This window comes from Microtus ochrogaster, chromosome 8, assembly GCF_000317375.1.
Source record: "Microtus ochrogaster isolate Prairie Vole_2 chromosome 8, MicOch1.0, whole genome shotgun sequence".
Lineage (NCBI taxonomy): Eukaryota > Metazoa > Chordata > Mammalia > Rodentia > Cricetidae > Microtus > Microtus ochrogaster.
The window spans coordinates 61,741,714-61,756,834 of NC_022015.1; the positions used below are offsets into that span (position 1 = coordinate 61,741,714).

The 15,121-nt window shown below is 36.6% G+C and overlaps 1 protein-coding gene across 1 annotated transcript in view; it reads left to right on the plus strand.

Moving 5' to 3' along the window:
- Pten (phosphatase and tensin homolog) overlaps positions 1–14,538 on the plus strand; it is a 70,079-nt gene extending 55,541 nt beyond the window's left edge. The window contains exons 7-10 of the mRNA XM_026781329.1: positions 406–547; positions 6,891–7,057; positions 9,053–9,277; positions 11,090–14,538. Coding sequence (XP_026637130.1) covers positions 406–547; positions 6,891–7,057; positions 9,053–9,277; positions 11,090–11,275 — 720 coding nt within the window. The 3' untranslated portion in view covers positions 11,276–14,538. The remainder of the gene's footprint in view (positions 1–405; positions 548–6,890; positions 7,058–9,052; positions 9,278–11,089) is intronic.
- Positions 14,539–15,121: the final 583 nt, after the last annotated feature.

Genomic DNA, 15,121 nt, shown 5'->3' on the forward strand with positions numbered 1-15,121 from the left:
ACCACCACCTCCCGGCTCTGATATGCTTTTGCTAAGAAAGTAGGTAAGCAGGTTTGTGAAGAATTATGTGCCTAATGAGTCCATCTTTGTGAGGAACCTTGGGTATAAAAAACATAGCTATAGTACAGAGGCCGTTGGTTGTTACTTTAGATATGCAGTGGCCTCTGTTTATTGGGTTCATAGATCAAAGCAGTATTTAATCTTTGAACAAATGAGGTGTTTAATCAGTGCATTTTTAAGAATGGCTGGTATTTTCTTTTGCTGTTGCTTTCAAGATTCTAATACTGAGTGTAGTCACTTAGAGAAATTTTGGAGTAATCCAGTTATCATAGCAATTTAGTGTAGTAACTTTACTGAAATTTTTTTTTTAATTTGATTTCCCTTTTTTCTTTTCCTGCCCACCAGGGAGTAACTATCCCCAGTCAGAGGCGCTATGTATACTATTACAGCTACCTGCTAAAGAACCACCTGGATTACAGACCAGTGGCGCTGCTGTTTCACAAGATGATGTTTGAAACTATTCCGATGTTCAGTGGCGGGACTTGCAGTAAGTGCTCCAAATTCTCGTGTTTCTGTGTGCTGAAAATATCAAAATGCGTATGTAAAAAATTTAGAAATAAACATACCTGGTTAAAGCTTACTCAGGAGACTCTATTGCTTTTTTTTTTTTTTTTGTTTTTTTTCGAGACAGTGTTTCTCTGTGGCTTTGGAGCCTGTCCTGGAACTAGCTCTGTAGACCAGGCTGGTCTCAAACTCACAGAGATCCGCCTGCCTCTGCCTCCCGAGTGCTGGGATTAAAGGCGTGCGCCACCATCGCCCGGCTAGGAGACTCTATTTCTGAAGTGTTGGAATTAATTAGTTCAAGGGGTTCAGGGCTTTCTTAAGAAAGCTAAGAATGGTGAGTTTTAGTGTTCTTGAAGAGTTACATTTATGGGAGAAATGTTGTGTATTATAACCACCAACTACAATCTCCCTTCTGACCAAATAATTGAAGGATACTCTTAGAGGCCAGCGTGAAAGTTGCAGTGGGATCACCAATTTACTGGTCTTGAGGCAGGAACCAAGCCCATCTGAGGGAGACAAATGTTTACAGTCACGGTGATGGGAAGCCACTGCAGCAACCTCCTTACAAAGAGTACTTACAAAAAGCCTTTCAAAGAGTAAGGGTGTGTGAGTCAGAAAACCTGGGTTTAGCTCTTGGTTCCAGCCCTTGGCCAGTGAGCTAGCCATGTCATCTGCCTTGCTGAGTTTGCTTGTTAGTAAAATGAAGAGATCCTGGATTCTGACCCTCCCTTGATAAGTCATGACATTGCTATCTCCTGTGACCCCTCTTTTACCTTAGCAGCTCTCTGCCTACCTTGTATCAACCCACCGCGATCATTTTGACCTTGGTCTCTTTGCCTTTTGTTCACGACTAGAGTTCTTAGCAACATAACTCTAGGATTAGGAAGCCCAATCAATACCTGGACCCATGGCAGTTGTTTAATGAAGGAGAATGTATGGGTGGGATGTATATGGAAACTAAATGGAGGAATTTTATGCAGCCCCAGAAGACCAGGCTGCTGCATCATCTCTTGTTCTGTAACAGTGTTTTGACACTGAATGTCTTTAAATGTCACCTGGGAGTAGTCAGTCATATTTTATACTATTTGTATCTACAACGTAATGCTATAGTTTCAGATAGATGACACTTATTAGAATTCCTTATTTTATGGATGCTTTACAATTTGTTAGTGATTTTAGTTTTCAGCTTTAAGCTAATTTATTTAGGTAAATTAGTTTGTTCTCTCTAAAATAATTTATATGGAGAAAATTAATTTCTAGAAGTCATCTATCTTTGTCTGATGGGTCTGATTACCATGTGTGTGACAACTTTATCAGAGGTTCCAGATTTATTAATATAGCTTGTTGGAAAGTTCTAAGGAACGTCACTAATCATATCAGTATAATTTTAAAAAAACCTGTGTTTTTTTACAAGGCACAGTGGACTTTTGAACATGATTGACCTAGGAACATTACCAGATTCATAGAAAAAAGGAGAAAGGTTAAAACTTAATGCTCTTCTTATGGTTTATGTATCAGTATAAGAACCAAATGAGTGATGCAGAGGTAATTTTAGGAGCCAGGCAGTGGTGGTGCACACCTTTAATTCCAGGATGCAGGAGACAGAGGCAGGTGGATTTCTGTGAGTTCAAAGCCAGCCTGGTCTACAGAGTAACAGAGCAAGTTCCAAGACAGGCTCCATGACTAGGAACAGGCTGGGAAACCCTGTCTCAAAAAAGAAAAAAAAAAAATATTATTAGGTACTTAGACTCCTGAATCTTACTGAAGTCAGTTCTACTTTGCCTGTTTGCCTGTCTGTGATTAAACACTGTTTTGTTATCTTTTGGTTTCACAATATTGTTTTTACCTCTCTAGATTTATTATTATTGGCTACTTAATTTCTCTTAAATTTTATAGTTACCTATTTATGTGCTGGGATTTAATACTGTATATTGAAGATATATTAAAGTACTGCTCATGGCGGTGTCTATAAATTATAAATGCTATGTTCATAAAAGGTTTTGGAAGCTGTTAATTTCATGGGAAAGGTCTGCCAATTGGAAAGCATGTACAGCTCAGATTGGCGTTCAGTCTGAAGAAAATGTTGCAGGCAGTGGGAAGTAGGTTGACCTGAAGCACAGCAGCAGGAAACGAGCTGGACAAGAGGCGAAGGTGTGACTGTTACAGGATCTTGAGTGTTGATGTCATGGTGATTTTTAGGGACTATAGCCATGTTTTAAGGACAGTCGTATTTTCTATAGAATGTTGTGCTAGTGGTTGGGGGAGTAAAACCAGCTATGCGACTTGCCAGATGTTTCTAGAGCAATGAAATGGGCTTTGTTTGGTTTTTCTTTGGCTGTGTATATCTAGAGATTTTTGTTAAAGTTTTTGATCTTACTTAGGTGGATGATTCACAGAAAGATGAAAAGTACATTTGAAATTTGGAGCCATAAATATTATCACTTTGACTTTAAAGTTTTTTAAAATCTAATGAAAACAAGTTCTTCATGGAGGTTTGTCTTGGGTGCAGTACTTGACTAGGACTGGAAAGCACAAGGCTGTGCAGAAGATGCTTAGTGTTTAGATCGTTGGTGGATATGAGCATAGATACAAGTCTAGGTGAGAGATCATATTTGTTTGGGAGAAACATCAGGAACAAGATAGTAATTTAGCCTTTTCATTGAGTATGTTGTTAATGTAGGAAAGGGTGAAGACTGAGAAAGGGGAGGAGCAAGGTTCAAGAAAAAGAGACAGTGTTGTGAAACAGATAAAACTAGTAATGAAAACTAAAGTATCTTCTGCAGTTACCAGGAGCTGGCAGCATTTTTCTTTTTTTGATTTTTGTCTTAGTGTTTCTAAGTGAAGGAAAGTTTTAGTGTATGGGTTATAAATATTAATAAGGAAGATCAGTGTACTTTTCTGTTGGGAAAAGTGTTCTCTCCCCAGGAAAGTGTACTTTTCATCTTCATTTACTGGTTCTAGATCTTGTCATTTCTTTAGAACATAATTAACATATCAAACATTGTGTTTCAAATGTGTAGGTTAGAAGTCAAAAAGAACTTTAATAGTATTAGAGTTTTGTTGTTAGGACTTCATCCCAATGTGAAACTCATATTATACCAGAGATTTTTCTTAGTGGCTTTAGGAAATGCTTTATTTATTCATTTCTTTAAAAACTTTATACTGTTTTATTGTACATGACAGCTAAGGACACTCTCCTTAGTCAGTGTTCTACTTCTGTGAAAAGACACCATGACCATGGCAAGTCTTAAAGCATTTAATTGGGGCTTGCCTACAGTTTAGAGGTTTAGTCCATTACCAGCATGGCAGTATTCAGGCAGACATGGTGCTGGAGAAATAGCTGAGGGTTCTACATATGGATCTGTAGGCAGCAGGAAGAGCAGAGACACTGGACTTGGGTTGAGCTTTTGAAAGCCAAAGCTTCTCCCCAGTGACATACTTTCTCCAACAAGGGCACACCTACTTCAAGGCCACACCTCCTAATTCCTCTCAAGTAGTACCATTCCCTTATGACTAAGCACTGAAATATATGAGCCTCTGGGTGCCATCCTTATTCAAACTACCACAGATACTGAGTTAAAAATCGCTCAACAGCCCTCCCCCTCAATGCACGCGGTGCACTCATGCACACACACAGTAGAGACCAGGGTCTTACGTGCTATAATGGTATATTATTTGTTTTAATAAATAAAGCTTGCCTTAAGGTCAGTTTAAAGCAGCCACATTAATCAACCATACAGGCCAGGCAGTGGCTGAACACACCTTTAATACCAGCAGCTATACTAGTTAGCTAGAGAGGCCTGGGGTATTGGTGCACACCTTTAATCCCAAAACTAGAGAGGAATATAAGGTGGGATGAAACAGGAACTCGCTCTCTTTCAGTCTAAAGATTTTATAAAGGTAAAGGCTCTCTAGTGGCTTGGCTGCTTTGCTTTTCTGATCTTCTGATTGAACTCCGACATCTGTCTCTGGGTTTGTATTATCCATGCTACAGTGTACTAGGCAAGTATCCACTGCTGAGCCTCTTCTGTCCACACTGCTCTCAGGGCACCACTGTCCTCCATGTCTCTATTAGTATGGCCAATTAAGCCAAACTCCTTATCCAGAGTCCACATTCTGCCAACAAGCAGCATGCTCAGACAAATTATTTTTTAATGAAACAGTTTTACCCTAATTTTAGGAGAAGTTCTAAGTAATATGGATTTGTAATTAACTTGTAGATTGTTTATAACAGTTGTTCAAACCTTGGAAATGTATACCCTTAGATGTTATTTAGTTGAATTCCAGATTATACTATCAGTTTTCAAATCCTAAAACCAGTAGTATCAGATGCTGAACTAGTAGAATAATTCATTAATAAGATTATAAGACATTTTATCCTGATAATTTTTAACCACAGCATTGAAACTATGCTTTGTTCATTTGCTTCATGTTACAATTCATTATTGTATAGAGCTTTGTAAACTGTCTCCTTGCATTTGCACTTTGAACCTTTAGTCACAGAAATGAAATGTATTGGCAGCTTGTTGCTGTAATGTTTCTTCCTTTTGGGTGGGTTTCCTGATAAATGTCTTGTAAATCCATGTTAGAATAACCCTATATGCTTTGTTAAGGGTCCCGTTTTCTATGAGATGATTGCTGTGTTATTGCTTTTATATGTTAAATATGGAGACTCTGTGTGTTTATTAAGTTAGAAATTTCACTTAGATTGGTTTGACTTTTGCATTTTCTCATTCGTCACATTGATTTAAAAAAAAAGTCTCATCTTGAAAGAAATAGCACCTTTGGTTGGTATTGATATTTTTATGCCACATGTCTACATACAAATCTTCTAATTTGAACATACTAATGTCCTGTTTCTCTATATCTGTAAATGAATTTGAGTACATCTTAGAAATAAAAGGCCAGGCAATGTTGGTACACACCTTTCATCCTAACACTCAGGAGGCAGAGGCAGGTGGATTTCTGTGAGTTTGGATCAGTCTCATCTACAAATAAGCTCCATGACAGCCAGGGCTGCACAGTGAAAACCTGTTTCAAAAAATCAAGCCAAAATAAACCAACCAAACAAGAAAAAACCCCCACAAAACAACAAAAGCATCTTTTCCTTTCCACATCTATAATTATCTTTTGTGAGTTCCTAATCAAATTGTGATGATTTGATGATGAGAAGTTGAACTTAAGCAGTAATTCTAAAATAGACCTGGATTGGAACCAAATAATTGTTGATAAAAAGCAGTGCTTTGAGGGAAGGAGAGCCCTGCTGTAGTTTTCCCTTGGCGCCTGCTGCATTTCCTGTGGACATGTAGGATAGTTTCCTTTCTTTTTGTCATGATTGTGAGTTTCCATACCTTTAAAATAAATGTGGGCTACCACCCCATGTGAGTGTGGGCAGCACAAATTGGGCTCAGTGGGTTTCAACCAAAAAAACAGAAAACATGAAGTTCGGGAGGAAACTTGGTTGTGCATCCAGAAAGAGTTAGAGGGAGAGGTGGGAAGTGAATTAGATCAAAGTACTTTGCATGCATATATGAAATTCTCAAGGAACTAATAAAACAAAATATTAAATACGTGGAATAGAGGTCAAAAGAATGATGATGACTATTTTATATGTATAAATTATAAATGCTTAGGCTTATGTTGTACAGTTTATTTAAATTTTCTTGTTATATTCCCTTTATGCAGTTACAAAAGTCCTAGGAAGTTGTTTAAATTATTTTATGCTTAAGGTAATTTATGGTGGATCTTTTGCCTAATGTTAATATATAGCTTTGATATTAATATGTTGTTAAAGTCTAGTCTTGGGACTTACTATTTAAGAAGTAGCAATTGATTTTTTTGGGGGGGGTTAAATAACAGAAATTTATTTCTTACTGTACTGGAGGTTCGAAGTTCAAGCTAAAACTGCCAGCAAGTTTGGTTTCTTTTTTTTTTCCGTCTATTTATTTATTAAAGATTTCTTTCTCTTCCCCACTGCACCCACACACTGAGACAATGGGGATGTTCTATCGGGAACTCACCAAGGCCAGCTGGCCTGGGTCTGAAAAAACCTGGGATAAAACCGGACTTGCTGAACACAGCAATTGATTTTTTTATCTGTAATAGAGCTTTACATAAAGGTTCAAAGTGGAGCAATCCTTATTTGGAATGAGTGGCTTTGTTTTTAATGCAATTTATTTCTGTTAATGTGTTTTAGATCAGCAGTTGATATGAAGAATTATCATTTTATGTTTACTTCTGTTACATTATCACTAAAATAGTTTCTGATCATCTAAGTGTTAAAGGCGTTTATTGTGAAATGATCATATGTGTATTTAACCATGTAGATCCTCAGTTTGTGGTCTGCCAGCTAAAGGTGAAGATCTACTCCTCCACTTCAGGACCCACACGGCGGGAGGACAAGTTCATGTACTTCGAGTTCCCTCAGCCGTTGCCTGTGTGTGGTGACATCAAAGTAGAGTTCTTCCATAAACAGAACAAGATGCTCAAAAAGGTTTGTGCTTCACTTCTGTTGGGTAGAAATAGCCATCCTTAGTGACCTCAGGCCTTTTTTTTTTTAAAAAAAGTACAGTATTTCTTCACTGTCCATTGAGCTCTGATGTGTTTCTTGTTAGATTTGCAGACAATATACCCTGTCTCATCTGTGGTACTGATGAGACATGTTTAAGCAGTACCTTTGTGTGTTTTTGTTTTGGGTTTGTTCTGTGATATTATGCAATGATGCAAGCTGAGTTTTACCCATTTTGGTTTATGTTTATCGAGACTGGACTATTTTACATTTGTTTCCCCATATTCGCTGAGAGTTTAGTCAGTATTACTTAGTTGAAAGAAATGACAACAAAGAAGTAAATAAAAAAAGAAAAAGAAAAATACTAATACCTAGACATCTATGTTCAGAATTACCGAGGCTTGGGATACTCTTAAGAGAAGGCCAATACTCAGTAATATCTTCAGTTTGGAGTATTGTGAACATTTAAAATGCATCTAAAGTGTAGAAGCTTTAGCTAGTAGAAGTGACGCCTGTGGAACACACAGGACAGTATATTTCCAGAAAGGGGGTTCATCTTCTCAATCTTTAGATATTTTTTTTTTTACAAGCAATTGAAGGAAATTTCACTTACTGTAAAACTTGTCAATGTTAATTGATTTATCGGGAGAAATGGTTCTGTTTTCTAGAATCTAAGTAGTTAAAAGAGAAAAATCACAAACATACCAAATTAATATTTTTATCATAGACTCATTTTCTACCTCTAATAAAGGGGGAAAAGCTAAGTTTATCTCGGTATCTTTGAGTTACTGTTTGCTTGATTTCGTTTTTTGAGACTACAATAGGTGTAAGCCAATATTTCAAAAATCAGGTAATTAGAAGGCTCTGGTTTCTCCTCCTACTTCTTATAAAATTCTGGTTAATGTAAAATTGTGTGTGTGTGTACATTTTTCCCACTGATTTTCTTTTTGTTAGTGTTTGTTTATATGTTTGGAGATAGGTTCTCACTTTGTAGCTCAGGCTGGCCTGGAACTAAGTAGCCCAGATTGCAGTGCTTTTGCCTTAACCTCCCAAGTGTTGTGATTATGGGCATACCAGCATACTTGGCTTTATATTGTCTTTTAATGCTTAACTCACCATTTCTTTGTATTTTTAGGCATGTGCTATTCTTTACTTCAGATCTCAGTCGCATACTTATGTATATGAAACTGAAGATTGGATATTTATATTTGTATATCTTAGATTACTTTACATAAATTTGCATTTATTTTAGATTTTCCTGACTAAGTTATGTTCCTGTTTTGATTTAAATAAAAACAATTTCAGAAAATTAGTACACACCAATGAGCTACATTTTGGAAGTTTAAATAATATTACCTTTTTTTCTAAGTAAAAATATAATTGCTAAGTTAACAACTTTGCTAAAATAACTGAGACCAATAAGGTTTTAAAAAGGCTTATCATAGACTGGAGAAATAGCTCAGCAGTTAGAAGTACTGGCTATTCTTTGAAAGGACCGAGGTTTCGTCCCCAGCACTTATAAATTGGCTTACAGTCATCTGTAACTCCATTCCCAGGGGATCTGAATTCCTTTCTGGGCTCTATGGGTACCAGGCACGTACAGAGTGCACATATGTATATCTAGGCAAAAATGCAGTTGCTAAATTTCCTTAGGGAGTTGGTACTAACCGTCTTAGATTCTGTTGCTAAGACATCTGAACTTTGCTTCTCTCTACATCACATAAATTCAAAACATTTTTAAAATCCAATATTAGAATAGAAAATATTTTAGAGTTTTAACATAAAAGCAAGTTACCAGATGTACACGATTGATTATATTTTCATCTGAAATTTGAGTGAAGAAGACTTAGTGAATAAGAATGTGACATTCCATAAGTTGTTTGCCTTCACTTAGAATACTGGCTTTTGTGTGATTTATTATGTTGACTATTTGTGATACATTTTTAAATAAGTGAAACAAATACTTTTTTCCTTTCTTAGGACAAAATGTTTCACTTTTGGGTAAATACGTTCTTCATACCAGGACCAGAGGAAACATCAGAAAAAGTGGAGAATGGAAGTCTTTGTGATCAGGAAATTGACAGTATTTGCAGCATAGAGCGTGCTGAGAACGACAGAGAGTACCTAGTACTCACCTTAACAAAAAATGATCTTGACAAAGCAAACAAAGACAAGGCCAACCGATACTTTTCTCCAAATTTTAAGGTCAGTTAAAGTCATTTTTGGGGTGGGAGCGTATGTTTTATCCTAAGTGTGTAGGTGGAGAACTTGGCTTTGCTCATTTCAAACTAATCTTGTGTTACTGCTCTTCTATTTGGAACATTCCCACAGGGTTGCCTAGTCTTGTCTCTTTATTGCTCTATGTGTTTGTGCTCCTTCTTCCTCTTTTCTTCCTCCCCTCCTCACTTCAGCCTTTCCCTTCTCTGTTTTTAATTCTGTTGTATTTGTTTCATTTGCATGTAACAAACGCAACCATAGGTTATAAACATAATAGTACTCCTCATACTTAGAGATAGGTAATTATATGTGTCAAGTGAAAATAATATTCAGTCTTTGAATCTAAAGTTTAAGTTTCCTATAGAATCCCCAGGTTTTAATTTCTTTCCTATAAATTTATATTTCTGTCAACCATTTTTCTGCTTTCTGTTTTTTTTTAGATAGGGTCTTGCTGTGTAGACGCAGGTTGGACTTGAACTGGCATTCCTTCTGCGTCACCACTTTCTTTTAAATGTATTTCTTTCTAGTTTTACTGTCTTGATATTTCTCTCGCAATGCACCTCAGATGCTTGCCTAACTAGCATGGGCGATGCCTTGAGTTCAACACCAAGTACTACAGAAACAATCCTTAAAAATAAAGTATATAAAATAAAAAGTTATTTTACACAAAAGCTATTTTCTTTGTTACTGAACACATAAATCAAGGTAAGTACAATGAAACATAGAACTGGCAAAGATGGCCTGATCTGTAAAGAGAGGTCTGAATGAACTGGGCAGACTCGCAACATTTTGGGAAAAGGAAGAGTAGATGCAAGAATCCTAGGCAGGAATGAGCTTGATAGATTGGAGTGGACAAAGTCAGTTTTACTGAAAGCGAGTCCCAAGGAAACCAGTCTTGTGGACAAAGTCAGTTTTACTGAAAGCGAGTCCCAAGGAAACCAGTCTTATTGTGATGATATGGAGTGTTCAGTATAGAAAAGATGTAATCTGAGTTTGCCTTTAAATATTCATTTAACTTCCTTAAATGAGACTGGGTAGGAAACTAGGAAGAAGGATAGAAAAGGGGATGAGTGGGGAAGTGAGCTCATTGGCAGCAAGTTAGTGTAGACGAGAGGTAGTGGTTACATGCTCTAAAGATGTGGCAGAAAGGAGTGATAAAATTAGTAAAATTCTTGGAAGGGGGAGCTTAAAGCCAATGTTAGTTGTAAGAAAGTTTATATATAATGACTAAGATAACGGGAGAGAAGCTGCAGATAAAGATCCGGTTTAAATCTAGCCTCCTGTGTGCACCAGGTACTGTCCGTTAACATGTTGCCTGGTCTCCTGGGTCTTCGTTTCTTTTCCTTTAAAATGGAAATACTTAATAAGTTTACTGCAGCCATGTGTGTAAGACTACTGACCCACTCTTTGGACCACTGTGTGGTCTCTGCTAGCTTCATCCATTCTCTATTTAGGTACAGATTTTGGGGCTAATAGATCTTGAACATATTATTATCAACCCATGTTTGTGCAGTGTTACTAATATAGAGTTGTCTCAGGCAGAGATAGAAAGAGAAACATGTTTGAAACTTAAGCATTTGTAAATTGAATTTTGGACTGAAAATGTATTTGATAAATTTTGAGGTTTCATTTTGCATTTCTTTTCTAGAATTATATAGCTTGTGTTTCTTTAGGCGTTAAGGTCATTTGAAAAGCAAGTTTGTTACAGTCCTCTCAAGTGAATTTGTAAAAAACAAATGCCTTTGGTAATATAAAACTCATCTTAATTGTTCATTTTCATCTTACACTTTCTTTCTCTAGGTGAAATTATACTTTACAAAAACAGTAGAGGAGCCATCAAATCCAGAGGCTAGCAGTTCAACTTCTGTGACACCAGATGTTAGTGACAATGAACCTGATCATTATAGATACTCTGACACCACTGACTCTGATCCAGAGAATGAACCTTTTGATGAAGATCAGCATTCACAAATTACAAAAGTCTGATTTTTTTTTTATCAAGAGGGATAAATACCATGAAAAAAAACTTGAATAAACTGAAATGGACCTTTTTTTTTTTTTTAATGGCAATAGGACATTGTGTCAGATTGCAGTTATAGGAACAATTCTCTCTTCCTGACCAATCTTGTTTTACCCTATACATCCACAGGGTTTGACACTTGTTGTCCAGTTGAAAAAGCTTGTGTAGCTGTGTCATGTATATACCTTTTTGTGTCAAAAGGACATTTAAAATTCAATTAGGATAAATAAAAATGGCACTTTCCCATTTTATTCCAGTTTTATAAAAAGTGGAGACAGACTGATGTGTATACGTAGGAGTTTTTCCTTTTATTTTCTGTCATCAGCTGAAGTGGCTGAAGAGCTCTGATTCCCAGGTTCACGTCCTACCCCCTTGCACTTGTGGCAACAGATAAGTCTGCAGTTGGCTAGGAGAAGTTTCTACAGGGTTTTGCTACATTCTAATGCATGTTCTTGGGATGAGGGAATGGAGGAAATGCTCAGAAAGGCATATTTTTAGCTGGGCTCTGGACCATATACCATCTCCAGCTACTTACAAACACCTTTCTTTAGCATGCTACAGTTACTAATCTGGACATCCAAGAAATTGGCCGCTGTCACTGCTTGTTGTTTGTGCATTTTTAAGAGCATTATTGGTGCTAGAAAAGGCAGCTAGAGCGATTAAATTTGTATTGGGGTACAGGAATGAACCTTCTACAGCATCTTAAGAATCTACAAATGAAGGGATATGAAAATAACGTGGTCATAGATAAGAGACACAGCAACAATGACTTAACCATACAAATGTGGAGGCTATCAACAAAGAATGGGCTGGAAACAGAAAAATTGACAATGATTTATTCAGTATGCTTTCTCAGTTGTAATGACTGCTCCATCTCCTCTGTAATCAAGGCCAATGCTAAAAGTCAGATGCTGTTAGTACCTACATCAGTCAACAACTCACATCTTTTTATTAGTTTTCAATCATACACCTACTGTGGATGCTTCATGTGCTGGCTGCCAGTTTCTTTTTCTCGTTCAATATAAAATATTTTGTAATTCTTCACAGGAAATTTCAATTTGAGATTCAACAGTAAGCAGTTTTTTTCTATAAAGAGGATGATGCACTTACTCAGTCCAGTAGTTGTCAGATGCCCCACCCTTTTGACCTTACACATTCTATTACAATGAGTTTTGCAGTTTTGCACATTTTTTAAATGTCATTAACTGTTAGGGAATTTTACTTGAATACTGAATACATATAATGTGTATATTAAAAAGTCATTGTTTGTGTTAAAAAGGAAATTAGAGTTGCAGTAAATTTTCAGCACTGCACGAATAATAAGGCATTTAAGTTTTTCAGTAGAAATTGTCCTGCAGATGCTTTATCGACTTGCTATTGAAAGAGTAGATCTTTTTTTAATGTGCAGTGTTGAGTCACTTCTTTATAGTGTAGAGTTGGGATTAGGGCTTCAATTTTACTTCTTAAATATCACTATATGTTGGATATGCCCAGACTGCATACAGTTTAAAGCAAGAGTACAACTACTATTGTAATGGTAATGTGAAGATACTATTAAAAAGGATTTTTTTTTCTGGGAATTTGGTGTCTTTCAAATTAGACCTTGACCTTGACATTTGAATATCCAGCCATTATATTTCTTAATGGTGTGAAGTCCCATTTTCAATAACATATTGGTGCTGAAATTGTTCACTAGCTGTGGTCTGACCTAGTTAATTTACAAGTACAGATTGCGTAGGACCCACCAGAGAAGCATTTATAGTTTGATGGTAAGTAGATTAGGCAGAACGTCATCTAAAATATTCTTAGAAAATAATGTTGATGTATTTTCCATACCTCATCAGTTTCATTCAACCAATAAATTTTTAAAATTGTAACAAAGCTCTTAGGATTTACACATTTATATTTAAACATTGATACATGAATATCGATTGACTGTTGATAAAGTGATAAAGTCAGAGACAACTTTTCCTAAACTCTCACCATTGAAATTTGTATGCCACCTTGTGTTTCCTAAAAGCTGAAGTGGTGACTAAAATGAAAAGCAGCTATTAGTGTTTTGGAGATAGTGATAAACACTGTTCTTTGTTAGTTTTGGGCACAGCATGCTAAACTATAACTTGTATTGTTCCAATATGTAACACAGAGGGCCAGGTCATGAATAATGACATTACAATGGGCTGTTGCACTGTTAATATTTTTCCTTTGGAATGTGAAGGTCTGAATGAGGGTTTTGATTTTGAATGTTTCAGTGTTTTTGAGAAGCCTTGCTTACATTTTATGGTGTAGTCATTGGAAATGGAAAAATGGCATTATATATATATTATATATATAAATATATATTATACATACTCTCCTTCCTTTATTTCAGTTACCATCCCCATAGAATTTGACAAGAATTGCTATGACTGAAAGGTTTTTGAGTCCTAATTAAAACTTTATTTATGACAGTATTCACGATTAGCCTGAAATGCTTTCTGTAGGTAATCTCTCCCGTGTTTCTGGAATGCTCTCTTAGACTTGTTGGGTGTGCAGCAGCTTATGTGTCTGAAATGACTTGAAGGCACCATCTTTTAAGAAGGCTTACAGTTGGGCCCTGGGCCATCCCAAGTCCTCTGTAATTCCTCGTGGACATTTTTGCCATAATTGTAAAAGGGTAGTTGAATTCAGTAACATCACCATTCTTTGCTGTGGCACAGGTTATAAACGTAAGTGGAGTTTACCGGCAGCATCAAATGTTTCAGCTTTAAAAATAAAAGTAGGTTACAAGTTACATGTTTAGTTCTAGAAAATTTGTGCAATATGTTCATAACGATGGCTGTGGTTGCCACAAAGTGCCTCGTTTACCTTTAAATACTGTTAATGTGTCATGCATGCAGATGGAAGGGGTGGAACTGTGCACTAAACTGGGGGCTTTTACTGTAGTATTTGGCAGAGTTGCCTTCTACCTGCCAGTTCAAAAGTTCAATCTGTTTTCATATAGAATATATATACTAAAAAACTGAGTCTGTAAAACAGCCTTACTCCGATTCAGCCTCTTCAGATACTCTTGTGCTGTGCAGCAGTGGCTCTGTGTGTAAATGCTATGCACTGAGGATACACAAGTATGACGTGTACAGGATAATGCCTCATGCCAATCAGATGTCCATTTGTTACTGTGTTTGTTAACAACCCTTTATCTTAGTGTTATAAACTCCACTGAAAGCTGATTAAAGTCTCATTCTTGTCATTGTGTGGCTGTTTTATTAAATGAGAGTATTTATAATTCAAATTACTTAAGCCCATTGAAATGTTCAGTAATGGGCAGCCAAATACGATTGCAAAGTTCCTGTAGGTTTTTCAGTTTTTTCCCCCCTCCTCAGTGTTCTTCATAGCCGACTATTAGAAAAGCATGCCTTTTGTCATCTCGGGAGTAGACTCCTATCTGTCTACTCGTGGCTAAGAGAAGCACTTAGAGCCTGAGTTAGTCATCACGTCATAAATTATTCCAGGCACAGTAAGGAATATATTAATCTTGAAAAAGTTAAAGGTTTTTTTTTTTGAACCTTATTTCTATTTTATAAAACCAGATGTCTGAAGATAGGTGTTTCTCCTCCTCCCCCCATGGGCTTACTGTCCAGGTCTGTTCTGTGGCTTTCTGTTGTCTAACTCAGCAGTTGGCTATCAGCACATGGGAGGCTTCATCAGGACCTGCCCCATAGGAAGATGGATGTTTGGAATAGTGGGCTCAAATATAATCTCGTTTCTAATATTCTTAAAGGTTAAAGAACAAGGCAGAGCCTTTCAGCAGACAGTAAGATCATTTGTGACAG